The sequence below is a fragment of the Podarcis muralis genome, chromosome 15 (genome assembly GCF_964188315.1).
Source record: "Podarcis muralis chromosome 15, rPodMur119.hap1.1, whole genome shotgun sequence".
NCBI classification, from domain to species: Eukaryota; Metazoa; Chordata; class Lepidosauria; order Squamata; family Lacertidae; genus Podarcis; species Podarcis muralis.
Window position 1 is genome coordinate 40,366,354 of NC_135669.1, and position 26,527 is coordinate 40,392,880.

A 26,527-nucleotide genomic window follows, 5' to 3' on the forward strand; every position below is an offset into this window, starting at 1 on the left:
ATAGCATAGATGTATATTTATTTTTAATCCACCGGACTAACTGGTGTGTGTGTGTATACATTATATATATATAAAATGGATGTGTTTGCCCGCGTATCTTTAATATTTCAGGCTTTAACGCCACAAAATTCTCCTCCCCCAGGAAAGTAAAATGCCATCAAATGTAAGTTCGATTTGTCTTAAAATGAAATGGCGTTCGTTTGTGTGTTTTTGAGGCATTTTAAATGCCACAGGGACTTCGATTTTCTTCTTCAAGTCCCCTTTCTGCTTTGTTTCGCTGCTTGAACAGTCTGGGCCCAATAATATTTGACTTATTCAACCCCCCCTCTTCTCCAAATGCTAAATTGGTTCCCCGAATATCCCTTTTCCTTCCTCCTAAGCCTAATCGATCCCCCAAATTAATCAAATCAGTTTAAAACTAAATGATCGGTGAGTGTTTTAAAATGCCAAATATAAGTTCTGAGGAAGGTGAGATGAGGTTCTTACCCCCATCTTGGCCCTGTGTCTTGGCCGGGAGGGGAATAAGACTTTGACTCTTTAAGTGCTCTGTCGCTTTGAACTCCACCTAAGAGATAGATGTAGAGATTGCCCCAAAAAGCGGGGAGGGGGGGCGGCTCAAAAAAAGTAGCGAAAAGCTTCCCCTCTCCTTTCTTCCTCTTCGCCTCAGAAGGGGCCACGCTGAAACTTCGTCTGGGACTTGAGTTTTTAACAGCTCAGGTCTGTGCCATGCATGGCTACTCGGAAATAAACGCCAGTGAGTTTAGGGAGGCTTACTCCCAGGTAAGCGTGGATTGGATTGCAGCCCGAAAACGCGTTGGGAGAAGCTCCTCTCCGCTCCTCTGCTCTGAAGCGAGGAGAGCTGCAGAAGATTGTTTTCAGAGCTGCAAAACTGGTAAATGGTCTACATCTGTCTGTCTGTCTTAAACCCCTTCTGTCCGCTTAGAGAGATGCAAGCTTTTTGAGTCCCACAGAGCTCTGCTTCAGGAATTCTATTGTTTGTTGGATATTTTCGCGACGGGGTGGGGTGGAAATGAGGACACCTCTCTCTCTCTCTGCCAAAAGGCTTTTTTTTTTTTTGAGGGGGGCGCTTTCAGTCTCCAGGCAGCACAATCTTTGGAAGGCAGGGGGTCATAGCCAAGACCTACTTGGAGTAGACTCATTGAAGTGCATGAGCCTATGTTTGTGATATTCATTGATTTTCGACGGGTCTACTCGTGAGTATCACCAGTACTGGATACAAGGCAGGAGGTAGGAAGTGGTGGGTAGTCAGACAATTGTTAGTACTGCTGTTGTTGATTCTTATACTGTAAGGGTGTAAATCTTTGCAGAATACAGGAGCATAAAAGGTCCCTTTCCCCAAAGAGCTTACAACCTAAAATTTGTCCACAGAAGAAAGACTTGGGGGGGGCATAAACAGGGGGAACCCCGTATGATTTATTTCAGTTGCACATACTTAGTTCTGGTAACAGGCACCATTACAGGAGGGCATTGGGAATTAGAAGGCTGTACCAAAGGGTTCATGGAAAAGGTGGGCTTGTGAGAATGGATTTGGTGCAGGTAAGAAAGAGGGGTCGTAACAGTAACTTTAAAAATCACCATCAGTAATGTTGATGATGAAGACAGCCCCCTGTCCCTAGACTCTTAACATAAGTGGCCATAATTTTTAAAGATTGTTGCTCTTAGGAGTTTCCTAAGCAAGGTAGCGGAAATCCACTCTTGACTGAGGACCTCTTAGGAGCTGGGTGGATTTGGTCTGTCAAATACCCGGATGGCTGTTGTAGGGAGTCTATATTGTGGATTTTAGTCCTCTAATGCCATAGCATATAGATGTATGATGGTGCTGCAAGTCCCAAGTGTGTGGCAAAAGACCACAGAACCTCCTAGGTTCAATCCCAAGCATATCCAGGTAAGGAGAGAGAAAGACTCCCTGTCTGAAATCCTTGAGAGCTGCTGCCAGTTGGTGTCAACAGTACTGAGCTAGATGGACCAATGGGCTGACTCGCAATGAGGACATTTCTCATGTACCTTTGTGTGTGTGTGTGTGTGTGTGTGTGTGAATTATAAAATTTACTAGGTTTTTTGTTTTGTTGGGTTGCAAACTTTCTAGAATCTGTGTCCTTCTGAATACAAATAAAATTTCAGCTAGAAATTGGCATGTGGGGTTCGCCTTCTAAACTTGAGGAAGTTAAGCCCCCTCAGGCTGATGGTAGTATAATTGCATTTAATTCAGGCTACCCAGTGCTTACTTCACTGAGTTCAGGGTCATTTGCTGTTTGGTTGCTGACACTTCAAAATGTTTTTTTGTTTTTGTTTTGCTTTCTATGTGGTTTTGTTTGCCCACTCAGTTGAGTGATTGTGATGGATGGGTTTTGGACCAGAAGAGAGTTGGTCTTTTTCTGTGTTTCTTCCAACACCTAATTATGGAACCCACCAGCATGATGTTGTGAAGGCCACAAATGGCTTTTTAAAGATAGAATAGTAAGGATTACAGAGCCACCCTATGCAGAAATAAATCCCATGGAGTTCAATGGGACTTACTCCCAGTTGAATGTGTATACAATTGCTGTTGTGAGGCCATTTCACAGAGAGATCTACCCATAGCTATTAGGCTATGGTATCTAAATTGAACCCTGGAAGCAGTATACCTCTAAACTTCAGCTGAGGGAGGGATGGCCATCTTTGGGGTAGAATACAGGACCAGACAGACCTTTGGTCTGATACAGTGAGTCATTTCTCATAATTCAATGTGCCCAAATATCTATTTTATATTATTTTCTAACAGTACTCTGTAAATGTGCAAATAATTCCCAAACCTTTGTATAGCATATTCATCTTCACATTACCCAATTTGGTCCAGTGGCTAAGGAAAGTGGAGATGCTGCCTTGCGGAAGTCAATCAAATCCCACTCTGCTGCAGACACCATTGTGTGGCCCTGGGCAAATCCCTCTCTCTAGACCTCAGTCCTCCAACCTGTAAAATGGGAATGAACAGTTATCTGTCCCCTAACAGGAGCTGTAAGGGCCCAGCTTTGTAAAAGGTTGTAATAATATGTTTTAGCCTTTTCATGCAGGTTGTGATTATCCCTGTTATATGGATGGAGGCGTTGAGGCGGGCAGCTGCTCGCCCAATGCAAAACATGTTGGATTCTGAGGGTTGTGCATACATAAGTGTGCTGTTCTGCTTTCTGGTTTCCCAGAAGCATTTGGTTGTCAACTTCTGGCCTAGAAGAGGTTCTGGTCTGATCCAGCAGGGCTCGTTTATGTTGTGTATCAGCTTGTCCAGGTCCTTAGATCTGGAGAAGAGGTCTTTCTCACTGCCCCATCACTAGGGGATATATGTGGGGTGGTGACATAGGATGTGGGTTTCATCTTCATGGCACCCTGAGAGTCGAATGCACTCGCCTCTGGAAATACAGTGGGTGCCAGCATTGTTGACATTCCGGTGCCCTGTTAAAACCAAGTCTGTTTGTCCCAGATGCTGCAGGATGCTAGTGCGTTGCTGTAACCAGTGGCGTAGCGTGGGGGGTGCAGGGGGGGCCGGCCGCATCGGGCGCAACATCTGGGGTTAGGGCAAATCCACAGGTTAGGGGGCGCAAATCCACAGGTTAGGGGGTGCAAATTACTTGCCTTGCCCCGGGTGCTGACAACCCACGCTACGCCACTGGCTGTAACTGATGGCGTTTTTATGTTGGAATTTTTAATTCTATTTTACATGCACTCACTTTTGCTGGCTTCTTGTAATATTGTAATCTGCTTTAGGGTTGTTTGATGAAGGGCAGGTAAATCATTGTGCTTAATTAACAAACAGACAGCTTATTGGCTCATGGGGGGAAAGCTTCAACTTTTTAAAATTCAGGAACAGGTTATGAGTATGATGCCGTAGAGATCTGTGTGACTCAGGGGAAGGCAGAAGCGAGATAACCCAGGTCAGGGTGTGCTTGTGCCATCAGCTTCCAGCCCAGCCAGAAAGGACTCTGTCACAGTAAATTTTATCTCCGTTATTAAAATTGCAAACCATTTTGGATGCGTTGGCGGAAAGGCAGTATACAAATGCAACAAACCAGAGACCTGTGAAACATACAGAAAAGGGGAAAGTGACATGATCCACATTGGAGCATCTTTCTGAAGACAGAAGATGAGAAGCTCTTGGTTACAAGACGGCTACTGGGAGGAGATCAGGATAGAATTGTATAAAATTTAATTATGCACTGTCTTGCAAGACAGACAGGCAAACTTGTTTTCATCCTCTCTCCCATAGGGCTCACCCAGTGGAAATAATTAGCAGTCAGTTCAAGATTGACAAACAGGGGTGTATTTGTTCACTCAACTCATAATAATTAATGGATGGGATTCACACTCACAAGCTGCAGAGATGGCCAGAAACCGAGGGGACAGTTTTCAAATTTTGGATTCGGCAGATTAATGAATGGGGGTAGAGAATTGTGAAAGCTGAACTGAACTTCCAGGTTCAAAGGCAGTCTATCACTGGGGCTGGAGGGGGACACCGTTTTCACGCCTGACTTGTGAGCTTCCCAAAGACAACTGGCCGGCGGCTGTTAGAAAAACAGGACACTGTACATGGGCATTTAGTGTGGTGCAGCCACTTCTTGGTGGTTTCGGAGTCTTTCAGTGCTGCACGCCACAGACAGACACTCTGCAGCAGGAAGGAGAAGCAGCACCTGTTGGATAGCTGGTCTGCTGTACTGCTGTTTTAAAGTCACAGACCTCCTTGACTGTTGCAGCAGGAGCGCTGGAGAGCCCTGGGGATGCAGAAAGATAATCTCGAGTCAGACCATTGGCCCCAGTGTTGTCTACACTGACTGGCAGCACCTCTCCAATGTTTCAGGCAGGCAATCTTTTTCAGGCCTGTCTGAAGATGTTGGGGTTGGACCAGGGACCTTCTGCATGCAAAGCAGACGCTCCTCTACTGGGCTACATCCCTTCTCTCTTGGTTGTGCTTTGGGGCTCCTATTTTGGGGCAGGGTGTGCACTGCCGCCCCCCCCCCCCCGATATCTGGCCCTTGATATAGATGTGGGCTTTTATGCTCAAAAGCCTGCGGCCTGCTATCTCTTTAGCCGTTCAGCCAGTATTATTAGCTGATGCCCCGAGCATGTTATTTGCCTGACTGTGCTCTCCAGATGTACTATAATTTAAACCATGATGTGCCTCTCTGACCCCCCCTCCCTTTCCAAAAGCAGCATCCAAACATTGAGCAGGGAGTTCAGGGTGGAGGGACGAGATGGTGCTGTCCCAGCTTGGCTCCATGGTACTGTGAGCAAAAAGGGGGGAGAAAGGGGGTGAGGAGGCAGGGCCAGTTTTGGGAAAGGGGACTGCAGGTTGAGGGAGAGTGTGGCGGCGATGGGGAATAGAAGGAGAAGGGGGCCCCGGTTGTTTGGAAGATCCTAAGTAAGAAACTAGTTGGAACTCCCGAAGACTGACAGCAGCAACGTCAGCAGAGGAGAGGGAGGGAGGGGCGGCAAGAAGGGTGGGCAGTCAAGACTCCAAACTGGCGCTCTCTCTTCCCTCTTCTCTCTCTCTCTCTCTCTCTCTCTCTCCCTCTCTCTCTCTCTCTCTTTTATTTAATGGAACATTTTAAGAGGAGATCTTAAAGGTACAAAACGAGATCTATGGGAATAGACCAGCTTAGAAGGAACCATCTCTCTCCATTTGGGATCCCCTCTCTCTGCGTATTCTTTTTCCCCCCGAAAAAAATAAAAAAGCAGATTCATTTTTTAAGGATATAGAACCAGAACCGGACTCTTTTTAAATTATCATTTGGTGGTGGCTATTTTGTATGTTTGTGCGAGTTTTTCTTCTTCTTCAAAGGATTTGGGAAAGGAAGGGTGATTTCCCACCCCCACCCGTCTTTTTAACAAGGATGCTGATCCCTCTTGGATGCTTTTGATGAAGCAACAGCAGCGAAACTTCGCCAGACTTCTCGTTCCAGCAGCGTCAAGCCTCGAGCGATTACTGTGAGTCAAGAGTTTCTCTCTCCACCCCCCCCCCCACCGCGCCGCAACACACACACACATCGCAAAGTAAAGACCCCCAGCTAGGTTAAAAAGGGGTGGTGGATGGAGAGGGAGGGAGCAAACCAGAGGAAGTGTTTGCCACCTCGCCAGCGTTTTGCCAGGCACAGAGTGGGGGTGGGTGGAGGGAGAAGAGGAAGGACCAAGCTAGAAACTACAGGAATGAATTCACCACCACCAGTAGAAAAAGAGGGAGGGGAGACCTGCCAGGTTGTGTCCAGATCAACATTATGTGCAGTTGTTGGGTTGCGCTTCAGCCAACCTCTCCTCTCTTATATGTACGTGCACGCGCGTCCCCTCCAATTTGTGTTGATCTTATGTATGTATCCCCCAAACTAATCACAGGGGCCTATGTGATGGCGAATGCGTTTCCACTGCTGTTATTTCTAGGGGAGGAGAGGAATCGCCAAGGTTTGGGGAGGGAGCATGAATCTTTTGGGCAAGGTTTTGAATGAAAAGAAAATGGAGGGCGGGAATGAAATTTTTTTAAAAAAATACACATATAAGTGGGTATTATAGCATTCTAGGTTGAACATTCTAAAAAAAGCTGCTATCTAGAATTTGTAATGGATTTGCCAAAACCACACACTCCCTAATAATTATTTTTAAAGATCCAGTGTAAGTTTTATTTTTCAAAGTATTTTTTCTCCTATCACACTTTAGATACTCTCACTTTAATCTGATGATTTATTTATTTTTACCTGACCTTCTGGGTCTTTTGAGTTGATGATTTGCAGAGCGTAATCTTTAAGCATCTTTGCTGGAAAGTAAGGCCCCTTGAGTTCAATAGGACTCCCTGACTAGCAGGATTCACCGCACTAGATCTCTCATTCACTTGATAATTCGACCACACAGCTTTGCGTAATGGAAAACAAAAAGTACAGAGCTAATGTTGCTATATATCACATTTCAAAAAAGTAAATTATCATTTTGAAAGGCCTTTTTTCTCCCCCTAAGGAGGCATGTTCTAATCAAAAAGAGTTCAAAGACCTGCAACTTTCTGCAATAGATGGAGATCTTGGGAGGTGGGAATAAAAACCCATTTAGAAGCAGAAAGAGAAAGTATTTTGAAAACGGTCCTTTAAAAAAAAACCAAAAAAACAATAAAGACGACCAGATCGATTTGCCAACATAGTAGTCGGAAATTAGGGGCGTGTGTGTTTTTTTATTTTTCAGGACTTTGTAACTCCCTCTATACTCTATATATGGCGAATGCGCATTTGCCAACATCTCTGCCTTTACTTCGGGAACGTCACAGACTCCCGACGGAGGTGGATTCGAAAGAATAACACCTTAAACATTAATGCCACTAATACATAAAAGTTCTGGGGACTGGCGCCTGCGTAGAAACGGTGTTCCTTCCTCGCCCTCGGCTTTGAACTTCAGACAACTCATCTGAACCCGCGTTACCTTCGGGGCGGCGGGGAGGAGTTGGGGAAACTGGATGTAAACAAAAGCGTCCGCGCTTTGGAGAGCGCTTGTTTGAGAAGTCTTTGTGAACCAATGTGGCCAGGTCTATAGTACAGGAGGAGTAGGAAGGAAGGGGAAGACGACGTAGGTAGAAGTTTCCCCGGGAATTTAAAAGAGTGTGCGCGCGTTGGGGCGGGGGAGATGCGCCAGCCTCCGATATTAAACAACGCTTTAAACTTGGAAAGTTTAGACCCATTGATTTCTGCAGAGCCTACAGTAAAAATCAACTTAAAAGAAACTGGCAGCGCTCCAAGTACAATTGGGGAACTCACCTTGGATTTCTAATATTCCGGGTGGGCGTCGATCCTGCAAGTGGTGGCACTGAGTGGAAATCTAGACCCTTAATTTTTTTTTTAATGGGTAGGCCATGCTTGGTTATGTCGTGGCTGTAACTCTCCAACGGTTTGACTTCGCCAGAGACAGACGGGTGCCTGCCAACCAACCAACCAACCAATCCGGGTCCCCATCTAACTTGATCATTAATTCAATCAAGATCTAACTTGATAATATTAACAGTAGCGACACAAATGCGTTGTTTTTGTTGTCCTCAAAGGATGATTAGTTGCAATAATATAACGGCGCTGTTCTTAAAATCAAAGATAATTTTCCCTGGCCACGTTTTGCCCTTGAAGCAGCTTGTGTGTGAGAGCAAGGCCACCGCTATGTTACAGACGGGGAAACTGAGGCCGAGAGGAATCTGGCCAAGTCATTGGTGGCCAGCTGGCATTTGTTTTATGAGTTGGATTTCTGAAGCCAACCACACTACGTGAACTTACTCTGGAGTAAGTTATTTTAGAAGACGTAAATCTCCGGCATTTGCCCATAAATAAATGTGCCTCGCATTACACAGTTAAGGCGGAATGTTTCTTTCACTCCGGTCTTTGGTCCCAAACTTGCATGAAATATGTAACTTATCTGAGAATTAAACAGGCATACGTTTTGGGGTGGAATGATACTTTCTTCCTCTCCCACTAATTCCTTTAATAACAAATAGCTTCCTAATTCTAGGTGGCCTTCACCACGTATGAGGAACCAAGTTGAACATTTTCTTTTAAAATATCGATGATGACACCCACCCACCCAAAAAACTTCTTCCTATGTGTTTTTGTTTTTTTAAAAATAGGAGCAGTGTATTTTAACTACAAGTGTCACACACCTCAGCACCTTACAGACCATCCTTTAAAATAAGGGAACCTTGCACCCTGCCTAAATGTCCCTGGTAGGCATGTGGGTTTCGAAATATGCAGCCTCAGCAGAGCTGGACTGAGTTTCTTCCAGACTAAGTGCGTGTTGGGTTGCAGCTTAACAGGGCGATCCCACTCATGTCAACTCAGAAGTAAGTCCTATTGGCGTCAGTGGGGCCTACTCCCAGAAAAGCAGATTTGTAGTTATAGCTGTGCCGATATGCACGCTCATGCCTGAGAGTAAATCCCATTGAACTCAACAGGGCTTATTTGCGAGTAGACCTTTGTAGGGTTGGATTGTAAGTATCCCAATAAAAGCGACCTCTCTGGGTGCCCTTTGAGCAGCATGTTAGCTTTCCTCTCGAAATAAACTGTTAAAATCGCTTGGCTAAATCTGTTTTTTAAAACAAACAAATAAAGCCAGAATCCTCCCTGTTTGTGTAAATGTCAGGGCATGCATTATATAAAGCTCCAACGCACCTAACTTTTTAAAAGTGGGGGTTGGGCAGAGGGAAGTTTACTCTCTTCCGCTGTGCCGCCGTTTTTTTAAAAGCTGGCTTTTAAAAAAAGAGTTCAGGATGGTGTGTAGATAAATGGTTCCTTTCCTTTAAGAAAAGGAAAACAAAAAGGAAAGCGCGTGTGTGTTTTTAAACGTGCTGGTGATCGCGCCGCTCAGACGTCACCAGAGCGCTCCTTTTTAAGCCCAAGGCGTTTTGGACAAGCTAGACATCAAGGGAGGCCTCATTCCCCGATCCCAAGCAGGCTTACTTGGGAGTAAACATCAGCCTGGCCCATCCACCCCCACCCTGCTTTCTGCGGACGTGAAATGCTATATCCTCAGCTGCAGGTAGGCGCACTCCTAGACGCGCCATGGAGGGAGATACTTGGAAACGAGCGCCATTGAATCCGGTGACTCTTGAACACTGGGAGTAGGCATGCAAAGAAGGTTTCCCGTTTGCAGCGCCGTCCTGGGCAAGTTGACCTGGAAGTAAGTCCCAATAGACCCGGGGAAGTCGGGCATAGAGTAGCGGATAGGATTGCAAGGGATATGTATGGGGGGAAGTGCGTGTGGGGAGGGGGAACGATCCCATTTAAGGCTGAGCAATTCCTGGTAGTTTCCATGCGCGCACCAGTGCCTCCTGCCCATGGCGCCCAGACTATCACGCTGCCTCCTTCTAATGTGTATATACTTACTATAGGTACCTAAGAGCACGTGAATACTGTAGTGAGATGATTATGGTAGCGCCCTCAGCGTCCAGGCGGCGTTTTACAGTTTCCGGAGCCAACGCAGGTCGCTGCACGCGAGGCAAATGCAGCCTGGTTTCTGACTAGGCCTCATTCGCTTTACAGCTGCTCTGTTATGTGAAGTATATATCAGGCAGCGAGACCTTTTCGTTTCCAAAATTCAGGTGCATACAATTAAGTAAACAAACTCCCCCCCCCCCAAATGGTCGTTTACCTGCAATTTGACATGCCACACAAGCCTGTGGATGTTGATCCGCAACATTCCTTGCTGTGTTCAAATGGGGCTTCTTTACAAGTAAAATGGTGCGTAAAACGTAAAGGAGGGATTTGGGGGCATAAACAACACAATCTATTATTATTTTAAATTTCCAGGCCTTTGTATTGCAGGATACTTTTTTTTTTTGTCTGCACCCCGCCTCTTAAAACTGTTGAAACTGGGGGTGGGGGGGGTGCGTAGCTGACTTGGTTCAATGTTTGTAAATTTGGAAGGAGAAATAGGGTTTTAGAAAAAGACAGAAGATGGAGGTGAGGGTGAAGTTGTAAAGCCAGAAAACAACACTTAAGGGCATGTGACAGGCAAAAGTGGGATTTATTTCACTGGGGGGCAAAGGCGAAAAGGCTCGTCGGAGGGAGGGAGAGCCGCGCCGCAGTCCTTCTAGACGGGGCGTCGGGGAGAAAAGCCCATACAAGGGGAGAAAAGCCCTTGGATCCTGCAGAAATATCGCTGCGAGGAAATGGCTGGGGCAGGACTAGAACCCAAATTTGGTCGTGTTCGGTAGAAAACACAACTGCGAGGCAACGCGTGAACAGAGCCTGCGCGTCGGCGGCCGCCTTATTCAATGCATTTTTAGAGCGATTTTATACTGCTGTCAACTCCTACCAGTATGAATCACCCTGGTCAGTTACATTCCCTTAGTTTGTTTATTCCGAGTGCTTGGTCTTGTGTCTCCCCCACATCCCAAAGACTCGGGAATGCTTACTAAACTTTGTATGTGTGTGTGTGTGTTTTGAATTATAGCGCAATTAAACGGTTGCATTGCTTTTTAACTAACTCTCAATTCAGGCTGCAACCCCTATGCGCAGTTACTTCCGAAATAAACAGGCAGAGCATCGGATTACGCTGCCTGATCATAGCAGGCATGTTTACTTAGACTAAGTCCCGCCGGCTGCTAAATATGGGGCAACCCTCTACCCGAGGTTTTGTTTAAGAACTTGACACTCTTGAATGATCCAAACAAACACACAAGCCACCTTAAAGCGTGTTTTACCCAGAAGGACGCTCCCTCGAGTTTGGTAAGATTTTTACTCCAGAGGAAACGGCCCCCCCCCCCCGTTTTATATTTTGCATGTGATTTAAATTGGTGGGGTTTTGTTTTGTGATTTAAATTGGTGGGGAAACACAGCGGATTTTGTGGCGGTGAGAACAACAGGGAGAGAGCGCGCGACATGAAAGGCGTTCAATAACGTGTTTTTAAAAGGGGGATCTTCCTTATTTACTCTGGAATAAATTGCTCTAAAATCAACAGGGCTTTGGTGTCTTGTGTTTACACAGGAGGCGTGAATCAGTGGCCCATCAGACACTTTAGGTAGCTTCTGGATTGTACCCCCATGGCTGACACGTGACAGCCCCCCCCCAACCCAGAGGGCTACATTTATTTGAAAGTAAGAGTCACCTTGATTTCAATTGGACTTTCTTATGAGAAAAGTCTACCGAGGTGTTGCTGTAAGCCGGTGAACTCACCTTCTCACGACCAGGGCGGCGTCTTGAAAGGGAGGCATGGCTAGCGCATTTAAATTAAAATCAGTAAAACCGTCTAGTAGACTCTTTTAAATAAATAAGTGACGCAGCCTTTGTGCATACTTACTCGAACTTGATCCCCGTTGAACTCGATGGGATTTGTAGGAAATTGTGCACCAGATTGAAATCCGAGGTTACTTGGGGGGGGGGGGCAGCGGAGGGGACGTGTTGTGCATTCCTATGCATGTCTACTCAGAAGTAATCCCCGCTGAGATCAGAGGGACTTAATTCAGAGGTAAACGTGCGTAGGATTCCGTCCTGGAATCTGCAGGACCCTATTCAAGTTCATTCTGAAGTACGTAAATCTCTCTTAATTCGGTGGGGCTTAGTTTAAGGTAAAACGGACCAAGGGGTTGCACGTAAGATAACAAAGATGTTAGATGTGCGATTCGAGCGGCCGTGCAAGGGATAAAGTCGCAATCAAATAGAACCCTCTGTGCGCTATGCGTCGTCCCACGTTAAGAAGATTTTAGAGCCCTGAAGGAAGTCCTGTTGAGAGCTCAACGTGACTTCCTTCCAAGCAAATAAAATCCCGTGGTTGTTTACTCATAAGTAAAACCTCCCGTGTTCAGAGGCTTACTCCCAGGCATGGGAGCTGCTCCCAGGAAAATGTGCAGTCTTGGTGTGTTAGGATTAACAAAAGTTACTCCAGGGTGTGAGTGGAATCCTTTAAAAAATGAATTCTAAGCAGGCTGCCCAAATGAAATGAACACGCTTTGCTTCAAGGAAAGCAGGATTTCCTCCTCACAAATGAAAACAAATCTGGAAGGGTGTTTGATATGAGCAGACACACACCTTGATTGGGTCCTAAGGGTGGTATCCAACTAAGTCACATTCCACTGAAAACACTGGACTTCTCCAGCTTTTAAGTCCATTAATTTCAGCGACTTTTAAACCCTAAATTTTCCACCTTAATTTTCTAGTTTTGTGTAAGGAGAGGTCACATTGGGTGCAACATCAAATCCCATTGAAATCTAGGCACAGTTAATTTCCACATAGGATACCGCACGCAAGTTTTATTTTAGTGGGGCTGGAGTCTGAGGACATCCTTCAAAGTGAGATCACACACACGACTCACACGCAAATGCAATGGGTTCCTTGTAGTAAAGTTTAGTTACATTTCAACATACTGATAGTACATCACGTGTGAATCGGGTCGGCTAAGCTTCTAAGTACTTTTTGCATGCTACTGTCTAGGAGTATGCTTCACTGAAGATGATGGGATTTGCTTCTGAGTAAAACATGCCCAGGATTGCATTTTGAGGAAGATCAGGGTTGTAAGCTTACTTAGGAGCAAGTCACATTGCAAGAATGTTATTCCACCTTTTACAACATACTGTACTTCTTGTTTTGCGTAGTTCACATGTGGTCAATAGTGCCTAAGCATCCTTAATCAGCATTGGCTCTCAAGCTTATTATCATCATCTTTGGTCAGTTTTATAATAAGGGTGACTTGTAAGCAGCCTTGATTTTTTGTTAGGAAGGCAATAGATATGAATGCTTAAAATCAATAAAAACAACACTAAATAACAGTAATAAATAAAGCTGTGATCCTGAGACTACGAAGCCCCACTGAATTCAATAGAACTTGCTTCTGAGTAGACATGGCTAAGGATTACAGAGTGCAATCCTTAACCATGTCCACTCAGTTGCAAGTCCTATTGAATCCAAATGGGGTTTGCTTTCAGGTAAATGGGGCTAGGATTCCAACCAGTCCATTTGTTTGTAAATTTCAGCATGGGAGTGAAATTGATCTGATCTTTTTTTCAGGCTTAGCTTTTATATTGCACATTTCATTGTTAGATTTTTGGGTGTCCCCGCCCTGCCTCTAATCTGCATAGTAAAACTTGGGAGAAAAGCTGTCTGCCTCCCCTCACTGTATTATCTTTATTGCTTTTTTCCCAGTGACTGTCGGAGTTAGGAGAAGGCAGGCCCTTTTATCTTAACTAAGGCTCACCGTTAGGATGTTTACACAGAACATCTTTTCGTCTGTTTTTAGTATTATTACCAAAGTTTTAAAATGGACTCCAGATAAGGAGTTGGGGGTGGGAAGCAATATTGCAGCCTCCCGTTCCCCTGAATCTAATTTAAGTAATGTTATGAACGAGAACATTTGCACGCCTTTCTATATCTTTAGGCGCAAGGGAAAAACCTCGTCCAACGGGGTTGACTAATAGGGCTAGATTTTTGCATATTATACACAGATGTAAGTATCACTGAGTTTAAATGGGTTTCCTTCCAAGTAAGCATGCTATAGGAATACACTTATAGGATTTTTTAAATAAATGTATCACATGTGTGTTGCCTTGGTATCCCAGCAGATAGCAGGAACAATATGTAAAATTACGGTTAAAATTAGAATTAAGTCAGATTTGTGGATTGCCTGTAACTTTGTGGGACTCTCTAAAGATCTTTAAAGCGGACAAGGCTAGCCCCTGAGGAGGTATTTTCATCTGGTGGGGAATTAAGGGAGTTTTTCCACATGGATTCTAAGTTCCATTGATCCCAGGGTAGAATCAGGATTAAGGGGCTTCAAACCCACTTGCTCAGAAATAGAATGTGAGGAATGCAACCCAATCCTGCACATGCTTACTCTAAGGTAAACCGCCCTTAAGTTCAATGAGACCTCTGAGGAAATTTGCACATAGCTGTGCAGCTTTAACCTGAAGGAAAATGAGTTTAGGTTTGGAAGGATGAAGTCTCAGTCTCCAGATTGAGATGGGAAAAGGCGTTCGTAAAGAGATGTGATTGATGCCCACAATATTACTATTTATCCATTATGGGAAGCCTTCCCCAACAAAATTAAATCTTCCAGTGGCAGAAAATAATCACATATTTTCATAACCAAGAGAAAAAGATAAGAATCTGAATGTGCTGGGAAAGGTAGAGAAACTACCAGTCAGTCTCTTGCCATTGAAAAAGTAAATCTACTTAGGAGTAAATTCCTTTGATTTCAATGCAGTTTACTTCTCAGTAAGCCTGGAAGCCTAAACACCCCCTTGCGTGTTTACACACAAGTAAGTGCCACTGAGTTCAATAGGACTTGCAAGTTTACAGACAGGTTTCAGTCAGCATCACTGAAAATTTTGCTGAATTCAATGGGACTTCTAAATCAATGTGCAGCCTCTTTTGGACTTAACTTTTGAGTAAACATTCATAGGCTCAGGCTCTAAATGTGCTAAGGGGAGTAAGCCTGAACTATGAGGGGAAAAACTTGTAAGTAAAAATGCAAAGGATTCTGTTGCACGTGTGAGAAAAGTGATGCTCAAACTCACTTTCTAAGACTGCAGTCCTAACACACCCTGCTTTGTTACTCCTAAGTAAGCATGCATAGGAATCTAGTTGCATTCAGCATACTTAAGCCAGAATTTTTAACAGGCTCCAGTTTGAGACCTTTTTCAGTGGGAACAGCTGCAGCCCAGCTTAAGTAGTCCTTTTGGGGTAGCTGTGGGGTTTTTTTGGGGGGGGGGGAGAGGAGGAGTCTTTCCTTCCTGCCTCTCTGCTGCTGCCCCTTACTTGAATATTGCCCGCATATGTTAATTCAAAGCTAGCCTACCTGAATGCCCTCTTGTATTTGCTGTTTATTCCCCAACACTACAGAAAAATATATATCATGCAGTCGAGGTGTATCATTTCTGAATTTATGTTCCTTAGCTTAGAAGACCTCTATGTCTGTGACCCAGTTCGCTGGCAACTGGGGGTGTGGGAGATGCTTTTAAAAATATCCTTCAAAGCCAAGGAACGATTTGGGTACCCTCTTGGGAAATCAGGGGTAAAGGGAATTTTAAAACTGTCATTTCTTTATAATGCAGGACAAAATTAGGAGAATATGTATAAAGTTGAAGGGCGATGTGAAAGGAGGACCTCTTTTGCATGTACATGGTGCTTTTGCATCTCGCAATGCAGGTCTCACAAGTCTGATGTCATTCCCAATTTGCCCGGAGATAACAATGGGACAAAATAGCCCGAGCCATGGGCAGCAATACTTCTCTCAAGCTACTTGAAACTCTCTTTAAAATGGTTGGCTCCAATCGAGCTAAACTTAAATCTTGGTGACCATACAAAAATCAGAAGTAGGCATGCTCATCTGTTAGGAAAAACCCAGAAGTTACAGTCAGGTAGTATCTTCTTTTGAGGACCAACTAAAATGCTGCAAAACACACACACAACAAAACCTGGAACAAAACAAGCAAGCTTTTGAGCTATCCAGGACCCTTCTTCAACTGAACCATAAGACTTGCTACTATTTTGTGGCATTCTTTTCAACAATGTGGCTTTTGACTTTGTGGTAATTGTTATTTTCTGCATGATGTTAACAGCCTTATCCTGTGCACACTATTCATTGGGACCCCCTAGTAAGTGTGCTTAGGATTGTCGTGGAAGTCTCTCTGAAACCAATAGAACAAGCTAAGAGTAACTAAAATCTGGTTGCTTCCTTCAGTGGGATTTAGTAATGATGACCAGCCTTAGCTGGCTGGCAACTCTTAATCTGTCTCCAGATTTGGGAAGAGGCAAGGACAGGCATAGGCAAACTCGGCCCTCCAGATGTTTTGGGACTACAACTCCCAAGCTAACAGGACCAGTGGTCAGGGATGATGGGAGTTGTAGTCCCTAAACATCTGGAGGGCTGAGTTTGCCTCTGAGTGGGCAGAGAGATCTGTAGAAAAACAATAGACCTGGTAAAATTTGGGAGGGTATTTTTTAATTGGTTAAGTCTGCTGTGCTGTTAACGGTAGTATGATCTAAAGGTATAACCAGGTAATCATGTGCGTCTCCATGGTTGTGGAAACCTTCGCCTTGTACTTGCTGTTAAAAGAGCAAGAGCAGGCCAAGCCATTTTTTTCTGGTTAGTTGGCAAACCTAAGTGGAAGAGAGGTGAAAAATGGGGTCCATTTCTTTACGTTCCCAAGAACAGCCACTGGTATTCAGTTCATATGGGTCACCTCCTGAAGTTGTTAAAAATAAATAATAATTCCCAGACTGAAAAGAGATATTATTGTACAGCAAGTGCAATAATAGAATCAATACAGTTCATGTATTTAAAGGGAGAGGGGAGAAAGGTATTTCCAAGGAGATGTTAGAGGCTCAACAACACACACACACCAGGTCTTCTGCTTTCCTCAAACCAAAGAGCATCTCTCCCTACCATATAATACTGCCGCTGATGTTTTTCACCAAAGTCTTGAAAAACAGCTCATGTTCAGCCAGCGTGCATTGATACAGAAAACGGAGGAAAAGTCCTGGAATTATAAAATTTTAAGGGGGTATCGGTATCGCCAATGGGTGGGTAATGATGCATCTCTGTAACTCTAACAGCTTTTCTTTAAAAACACCACCACCACATTTTATGCTATCTAAATTTGATTTTGGGGGAGGAAAAAACAGCATTGTTTGTTAGAAGTTTGGTCTCTTGAACTTCCAAAGTATTTGAATTGGGGGGGGGGGGGAATCTCAAGGGCCGTTATGAAAGAAGTTGCAAGAACTTAGTAAAAGACACAAAGATAAAAAGCTATGTGTTGGCTCACTCTGGGGTCTACGGCTTATATCCATTAGGGAGTCTAGCCACTTCTGTTCCATGAGATTAGACTGAGCGAGTTCCCAACTGGCTTTGAACCAAAATGAATTTGGATACAATGTGAACCAAACTCTCTCTCTCTCTCTCTCTCTCTCTCTCTCTCTCTCTCTCTCTGTGTGTGTGTGTGTGTGTGCGTGTGTTGAGGATGCATGGGTAAATGATGTCATTTTCTTTGGAAGCCTATCCCAGTCTTTAATACCTCGGCCCCCATCCCACAAACCTTCACTTTCTCTTCCCTGGTGTTTACCCAAGAGTCTCATAACGTTATTCTGTATTAGATGGAAGCCCCATTGATTTCAGTGGGACTTTATTCATGTATCGCTGTGTGAGAAGGTGACCCCCCCCCCAAATATCTAGGGCAATACTCTTCCAACTATATTCCTTCTGGGATAAAACTGAGGCTCTTCAGCAGCTCAGCAAGGGTTCCTCAGTGAGAAGACCAGGCTTCCCAACATCTCTAGTGCAACAGTGAGGTCTGATAGCGTTGGTTGGAGTGGTGGGTAAAATTAGAGTATGCCCCAAAATCCTTTGCAACAATTGTGGGGTGGTGGGGGGATAGGAGCACAGGGACGTAGGAAGTTGCCGCAGACTGTCAGACCACTCTTCCAATCCAACTCAGAATTGCCTGCTCCAGGAATAAGGAACTTGTGGCTCCTCCCAGATGGATTGGAGCTCCCACCAGTCCCATTCAACACAGTTCATCATCAGGGATGTTGGAAGCTGGAGTCCAGCAACATCTGGTAGGGCACAGTTTCTCCATCCCTGGTCTCTGCTGACGGATGGTGGCTTTCCTGGAGCTCAGACATGTGTCTTTTCCCAGACATGTGTCTTTTCCTACTGGAGATGCCCACCTGGCCTTTGTGGCATGCAGTAGTCAAGTAGACATGCAATGGGTTTGCCTTCCTTCCTTCCTTCCTTCCTTCCTTCCTTCCTTCCTTCCTTCCTTCCTTTCTTCCCCTTTTTTCCTTGTCACAACCTAGTGGGGGTATAGAGTATTTGGCTGCTAAACAGACTCCTCCTAGCTAGTGTGGTCCAAATAACCTAGGTGTTGGGATTTAGAACAGGCAGACAAGGTTCCAAGGGCACAAAAGTGATGGGGTGGTGCAAGGGAAGGAAGGATGAGTCTGTTTAGCAGCCAAACACTTTGCCAGGCCACCAGAAACAGATGCATGGGCCAAATGTGACCCATGGACCATGGGTTCACCACTGCTGCTCTATCCCACACAGAATTCTTCAGACCAGGGGAACCCAAGCTAGAAGCAGCAGCTATACAGTATAGGGCCACCTCTTGGTCCTCAGCCTGATCAAGCTGCAGTAATTAGCTCTTATGTAGAGCATCTGCTTTGCATCCTGGATATCCTAGGTTCAATCCCTGGTACCTCCAGGTAGAGTTAGGAATATTTGTGTCTGAAATCTTGGAGAGCTGTGGCTGCTGATCAGTGTAGACAGTGTTCAATGACCAGTGGTCTGACTTGCATATAAGGCAGTTTCTAGTGTGTTTATGTACCTGTATACCATGGGACGCGGGTGGCGCTGTGGGTTAAACCACAGAGTCTAGGACTTGCTGATCAGAAGGTCAGCGGTTCGAATCCCTGCGACGGGGTGAGCTCCCGTTGCTCAGTCCCTGCTCCTGCCACCTAGCAGTTCGAAAGCACCTCAAAGTGCAAGTAGATAAATAGGTACCGCTCCAGTGGGAAGGTAAACGGGGTTTCCATGCACTGCTCTGGCTCGCCAGAAGTGGCTTAGTCATGCTGGCCACATGACCCAGAAGCTGTACACCGGCTCCAGTAAAGCGAGATGAGCGCCGCAACCCCAGAGTCGGCCACGACTGGACCTAATGGTCAGGGGTCCCTTTACCTTTACCTATACCATGTTAGCTGCTGGGAATCACAAGTGAGAGAGTGCTCCTGTCCAGCTTGTGGGTTTCCTATGAGGGCCGCTGTAAGAAGAAAATGCTGGGCTTGATGGGCCTTTGGCTCAGATGCTTCTGATGTTCTTGTGGCTGAACACATTTGCTCACTTACGATGTTTGGGCAATCTCCTGTGCTGTTTGTTCCTGCCTCACTTTTTACACCGTGTGATTAGGATCATAGTCTAAAGCTGCATTCTTAAGTATACTTTAGTTATACTATGTTGGGGGTGAGTGAGCTGGTAGTTAGGAGAGGGCATTCATATGTGCAAACCCATCCCTTCTTCATTTGTGGCACCAAGGAACGAATCTCGTGTGAAGGGCTGCAACTCAGTGACAGGCCTCGGGTTCAACCCCAGGCATCTCTAGGTAGAGCAAGACCCCTAGTCTGGAACCCTAGCGAGAGCTGCTGCCAGTCAGTGTAAACAGTATAGGTAAAGGTAAAGGGACCCCTGACCATTAGGTCCAGTCGTGGCTGACTCTGGGGTTGTGGCGCTCATCTCGCTCCCAGGTCATGTGGCAAGCATGACAAAGCTGCTTCTGGCGAACCCAGAGCAGTGCACGGAAATGCCATTTACCTTCCTGCCAGAGTGGTACCTATTTATCTACTTGCACTTTGACGTGCTACAAACTGATAGGTTGGCAAGTCCTAGGCTCTGTGGTTTAACCCACAGCGCCAAGGCAGGTCTTTATGTTCCTATGAATGAATGACAATGGATCAAGACACTGAATTTTCAAATTTCAGAGTTGGAAGGAGGTATTGAAGACTATTTAGTCCAATCCCCTTGCTCTGTGCAGGAATCTTGCTGCTACAAAACTGGCCAGCCAGGCTCTACAAACAAAGCCGTCCTATGCCACTGGTCTGTCTGGCTTAGTATTGTCCCTACACTGGCTGGCAGTGTCTCTCCTGGGTTCCTGATAGGGGACGTTGCCACCCCTACCCAAAGATGCTGAGGATTGAACCCAGGGCACAAGGCACCTGCTTTGCCGCTGAGCTACATCTCTTCTCATATTCTGCTCATCCAGGGCCTGGGGCAGCTTAATTAATAAATGTATTATGCAACAACCCCCAAAATGCCACATTAAAAACAATGCAGCAAGGAGCAACACTAAGGCAAGCAATCAGCTTTTGGTTTTGCTTGGGTTAGAACGAGGGATTGGGGAGAAATTCATTCGGTTCACTTTTTAATGCAAACACTTCTCATTTGTGCTTCTTGAACCAGTGCACATACCAAAATGCAGCTACACTTAGAACTTCTCCCTATTTTTTGATGCAGTCCTCCAATCATTTTTTCCCCTTTACAGAAAAAGCACATGTTGGGGAAGACTGTGGACAAAACTATATATCAGTGAAAATAATGTATAAAAATGCATTACTGCCTTGGGAAATTGCTTGCAGAAAAATGGGCATTAGGAGAAATGCCTTTGCAAAATGCGTATCGATTTTCATGCAGAATTATTATTATTTTTATTTTTTTTAAAGGCACGCTGGCAAGCTGATGTGGGATTGGGACAAACTGATTATAAGATTGGAAAAACGAGAAACCAAAATTGATGGATCCTAGCTAGAACTGGACCTTGGGAATTTGTGGTTTAAAAAGAGGTGCCAAACCTCAAGCCTTCCTGGATGGAGTTAAGATTAATTTATGCCAAATGGGATCCTCAAGCTGCCAGTGGTCATGTCTGGGAAACTCTTCCCTCTCATAGAGTCTGACCTGACTCGCAAGCAACCCACCATGCTTGGCAAAGGCCACCAGCCATGTATGGTTTAGAATCATGGAATCACAGAGTTGGTAGGGACTGCAAAGGTCCTCTAGTCCTGCAATGCAGAAATCTTCACTAAAGCATCCATGACAGATGGCCAGCCAACCTCTGCTTAAAGAGCTGCAATGAAGAAGAGGCCACCTCCTTCTGAGGGAGTCTATTCTACTGTCAAACAGCTCTTACTGTAAGAAAGCTTTTCCTGGTTTTCAGTCAGAACCTCCTTTCTTGTAACTTGAAGCCATTGGTTCGGGTCCTACCCTGTGGAGCAGAAGAAAACAAGCTTGCTCCATTCTCCATGTGACAGCCCCTCTAAGTCTCCTCTTCAACAATCTAAACATATCAAATTCCCATAGCCGTTCCTCATAAGGCTTGGCTTCCAGACCCTTGATCATCTTGGTTGTCCTCTGCATACGTTTTAGCTTGTCAATATCCTTTATAAATTATGGTGCCCAGAACTGGACACAGGACTCCAGGTGGGGTTTGACCAAGGCAGAATATAGTGGGATTATTACTTCCCTTGATCTGGAAACTAATCTGTTGATGCAGCCTGGAATAGTATTAGGGTTTGTTTTTATGCTGCTGTATCACACTGTTGATTCATATTATGCTTGTGGTCTATTAAGACCCCAACAACCTTTTCACACGGATCTCTGGAAAGCCAGGTGTTCCCCATCTTATATTTGTATAGCTGGTTATTCCCGCCTAAGTGTAGAACCTTGCATTTGTCCCTATTGAAATTCATTTTGTTAGTTTTAGCCCAGTTCTCCAGTCTATTAAGGTCATCTTGAATCCTGATTCTGTCTTCAGCAGCAATGGCCACCCTCCCAGTTTGGCATCACCTGCAGATTTAATGAACATAATAATAATAATAATAATAATAATAATAATAATAATAATATTTATACTCCACCCATCTGGCTGGGTTTCCTCAATACCTTCATCCAAGTCCTTTGTAAAGATGTCGAACAATAACGGGCCCAAGACAGAAGTCTGTGGCACCCAACTTGTCACCCTTTTTAGCATGATGAGGAACTGTTAGTGAGCACTCTTTGGGTTGGGTCAGTCAACCTGCTACAAATCCACCCAACAGTTACCTTGTCCAGCCCACATTTTACCAGCTTCTTCACAAGAATATCATGAGGGAAGTTGTCAAAGGTCTTACTGAAATCAAGATATATTATGCCCACAGCATTCCCCTGATCCACCAAGCTTGTAACTCTATCAAAAAAAGAATTGAGATTCATCTGGCATGACTTGTTTTTGATAAACCCATGCCCACTAGGTATTTTGAGTTTGAGTCTGGGCTTGTATGAACAGGGCTGGATGAGTGGTGGTTGACAAGTACCTGGCTGGCTGTAAAACATGTCTAGTTTGTGGAGTTACACATTGCAGAGACCTGCCCTTATACCAGGTTGTGTGGTGGATGTGGCTGAACTGTGGCTTTTGAAGTGAAGGTGTTTGTTCACAAACTCTTTTCTTTATCAGTATCAGGGCTGTGTTCACCTATTTACATTTAAGGCCTAAACTATAGACTTTGGGAATGGGACCCCCCCCCCCCGCCACGATTGCCATTCTTTGGGATTGAGTGCTGGTGTTACCACTTTCCCACTTTCCCTCTCTTCCTCCACTTCATTAGCCCTCAGCCTGCGTTCCTCGTGGAGTAAAGTTGGGCACGATCTCAGAAATAAGGCCAGATTAATGATGATTCTAATTCATTCTATGGATTTGGGCTCCAGTTTCACTGCAGCCACGTCTATGGTTTTGTTCTGTGGAATTTTCCCTGCGTAAAAAGGTCTGTCCAAAATTCTTCTCGACTCAGGATAGAGTGGCTGTTCCTGTAACACCGGAAAAGACCGCCATGTTTTTCATGTTGAGGAAAATGTGATGCTGGCAAGACTAGCGTGGGAATAGAATATTCTTCATAATGCTGAAGAGTTTAGAGATGGAACAAGATAAGAGAAGGCAGAAGGAAACGAACTCAGCGGCAGAACAAAGTTGCATTAATTTTGAACCAATTCACATGTTATGGTTTCTATCAAATAGCCCACCAAGCTCCGCATTTCTTCATCCTACACCTGCTTCATATGTGGGTTCCTTGTTTTAAAACCAGGGTCAGATTATATATATATATATATATATATATATATATATATATATATATAAGATTTGCCTGTTTATTGTGGGCATATCTTTCATAGGATAGAGAGCTGACTTTGACAGATGCGATAAAGTTAATCTGAAATAAGGTAATTATTGATGATACAGGAATAAAAAAAACTTGGTCTCAGAAAAGTGGGTTTTGATGATTGCAATGTTCACCTTAAATAGGACATGAGAATTGTGACCCTGTGAGTTCTTATCTAGGTGAGATTTTTAATATATAAGGAAGGTCAGCTCCTCTCTCCTTGCAGATGTTGGGAGCCCTGGGAAAATTACATTTCCCAGTATGTTGCTTGCATGTGGCTTGCAGCTGCAGCAACCCGGTGCCAGAAGGAGTGGGAAACTTTCCTTCCTCTGCTGCTGGTGGAGTTACAGCAACAAGGTGGGAGAATGTGGGCAGCTGAGACTCGATTGTGCTCTTGATGACATTCAGGGGCTACAACAGGGTCTGATCTGTTTAGGGAAGCTTTTAATGTTTGATGTATCACAGTATTTTAATATTCTTTTGGAAGCCGCCCAGAGTGGCTGGGGAAACCCAGCCAGATGGGCGGGGTATAAATAAATTATTATTATTATTATTATTATTATTATTATTATTATTATTATTATTATTATTATATGATCTGGCTCAAAATTGGGCTTGGAATTAACTCAGCTGTTTATTTTTTACGGGGAAATTGTTCCGTTTTCTCCTCCTAATTATGAGCCTAAGTGGGGGGAGGTGTTTCATTTAAGGTTCCACAGGGGTCTCTATTGTCTACAACAGAGATTTCCCATCCTGACTGTAACAAACCTTTGGAGCTATATGGAATAATAATTATTATTATTATTATTATTTATTATTTATACCCCGCCCATCTGGCTGGGTTTCCCCAGGCACTCTGGGCGGCTTCCAACAGAATATTAAAATACAATAATCTCTTAAACATTAAACGCTTCCCTAAACAGGCCTGCCTTCAGAAGTCTTCTAAAAGTCTGGAATATTCACTTGTGGAATTTGAGAGGAAATTACCCAACTGACTGAAAACCCCTTGTTTGCTTTTTTTTTAGGAAATGCTCCAGGAGAAAAGTTTGTCTGAGCCGGAGGATGGATTTGCTGCGCCCCAGGCCCCTGGCCATTCTGAAACCACAACGGGTTCCCCTGTTCTGGGTGTAGCAGGAGTCAGCAGTACGCCTCTGAACAGCCCCCAGGGTCCAGATCCAGAGCAGGTATGCAGCATGTTTAAATGAGTCTGTTTAGGCATGGTGTGGAGAAAGTGGATAGAGAGAGGTTTTCCCCATCCTCTCATAATACAGTGGTAGCTTGGTTGGCGAACGGCTTGGCTCCCGAACAAATCGGCTCCCAAAGTCGGGCTTTGTTTTTTGAACGGTTCTAGGAGTCGAACGGACTCCCGGAACAGATTAAGTTTGACAACCAAAATACCACTGTACTAGAATTCACACCCACACAATGATTTCTGACAGATTCAGGAGAGGCAAAAGGAGAGTCCTTCACACTGGGCACAATTAAACTATGGAACTGCTCCCATAGGAGGAAATTATAGCCACCAACTTGTATGGCTTCAAAAGAGGATTAGACAGATTCACGGAGGATAAAGCTATCAGTGGCTACTAGCCAATGTGTCTATTTGGTTTTGTCTGCTTAAAGCAGTTGTTCCGAAACACAAATGTAGTTGTTAAAGTCTCCTGTGCACCAAAATCGCCTTCCCAATGGAGGAGGCTGCCCTGTAGTATCTCTGCATAACTTAATGCTCTGTGGCTGCTTCTGCTCAGCCTCTGCTGGAGGTAAGGAATTCCACGGTGTTGGTTTCGAGTGTGATTAGCTCATTGGGTGGTTCCAGTGCAGAGGCTCCAAAGAATGGTTCTCCTTCAGAGATGGTCACATGTTGGTTCGCTGCATGAGTGATGGCTTTGTGCTTGCTGCTTTCCTCCAATGAGCCTCTGTTGGTGGCAGGCCGTTTCATTGCAGCTCTGCGTTGGGTGTGGATCCCTCCATCACTCCCAGTGTAGAGATGTGGCAGAACGGTTGGTCCTCAGAGGAGGCTGCCTGTTGCTTCTCTGCATGTTCTGGGCTTAGATCTTTTGAATGAGAAGGCACACCCATGATAGAGACCTGTACAGAAAACACTGGGTATTAAAATTCCCTCTATGGACAATTCTTAGGGGTCATAATATATTTATTGTGTTTATATCCCACCTTTCCTCCAAGGAGCTGACACTGCCATACACCATTACCCGCCATTCATTTTATAATCACAACAACCCTAATACAGTGGTACCTCTGTTTACGAACGCTTCTGGTTACAAACGCTTCAGGTTACGAGCTCCGCTAACCCGGAAGTAGCTGCTCCTGGTTGCAAACTTTGCCCCAGGATGCGAACGGAAATTGTGCACCGGAGGCCACATTAGCGAAAGCATGCCTCAGGATAAGAATGGTTGCAGCCTAAGAATGGACCTCTGGAACGAATTAAGTTCGTAACCAGAGCTACCACTGTAGTCAGGTTATGTTGTTGTTTAGTCGTTTAGTCGTGTCCGACTCTTCGTGACCCCATGGACCAGAGCACGCCAGGCACTCCTGTCTTCCACTGCCTCCCGCAGTTTGGTCAGGCTCATGTTTGTAGCTTCGAGAACACTATCCAACCATCTCATCCTCTGTCGTCCCCTTCTCCTTGTGCCCTCCATCTTTCCCAACATCAGGGAATTTTCCAGGGAGTCTTCTCTTCTCATGAGGTGGCCAAAGTATTGGAGCCTCAACTTCACGATCTGTCCTTCCAGTGAGCACTCAGGTCTGATTTCCTTAAGAATGGATGCGTTTGATCTTCTTGCAGTCCATGGGACTCTCAAGAGTCTCCTCCAGCACCATAATTCAAAAGCATCAATTCTTCGGCGATCAGCCTTCTTTATGGTCCAGCTCTCACTTCCATACATCACTACTGGGAAAACCATGGCTTTAACTATACGGACCTTTGTTGGTAAGGTGATGTCTCTACTTTTTAAGATGTTGTCTAGATTTGCCATCGCCTTTCTCCCAAGGAGCAGGCATCTTTTAATTTCGTGGCTGCTGTCACCATCTGCAGTGATCATGGAGCCCAAGAAAATAAAATCTCTCACTGCCTCCATTTCTTCCCTTTCTATTTGCCAGGAGGTGATGGGACCAGTGGCCATGATCTTCGTTTTTTTGATGTTGAGCTTCAGACCATATTTTGCGCTCTCCTCTTTCACCCTCATTAAAAGGTTCTTTAATTCCTCCTCACTTTCTGCCATCAAAGTTGTGTCATCTGCATATCTGAGGTTGTTGATATTTCTTCCGGCGATCTTAATTCCGGCTTGGGATTCATCCAGCCCAGCCTTTCGCATGATGAATTCTGCATATAAGTTAAATAAGCAGGGGG

The 26,527-nt window shown here is 44.8% G+C and overlaps 1 protein-coding gene across 5 annotated transcripts in view; it reads left to right on the top strand.

The window, feature by feature from the left end:
- Window positions 1-633: 633 nt before the first annotated feature.
- TBX4 (T-box transcription factor 4) overlaps window positions 634-26,527 on the top strand; it is a 73,350-nt gene continuing 47,456 nt past the window's right edge. Inside the window, exons 1-3 of one of the 5 annotated variants that reach the window (XM_028708137.2) lie at window positions 635-892; window positions 5,828-5,973; window positions 24,186-24,344. In XM_028708137.2, coding sequence (XP_028563970.2) covers window positions 24,189-24,344 — 156 coding nt within the window. In that variant the 5' untranslated portion in view covers window positions 635-892; window positions 5,828-5,973; window positions 24,186-24,188. Of the gene's footprint in view, window positions 893-5,008; window positions 5,974-9,391; window positions 9,673-24,185; window positions 24,345-26,527 lie in introns of those variants that run through there. The other 4 variants (XM_028708139.2, XM_077919292.1, XM_028708136.2 and 1 more) reach the window with 4 other exon arrangements.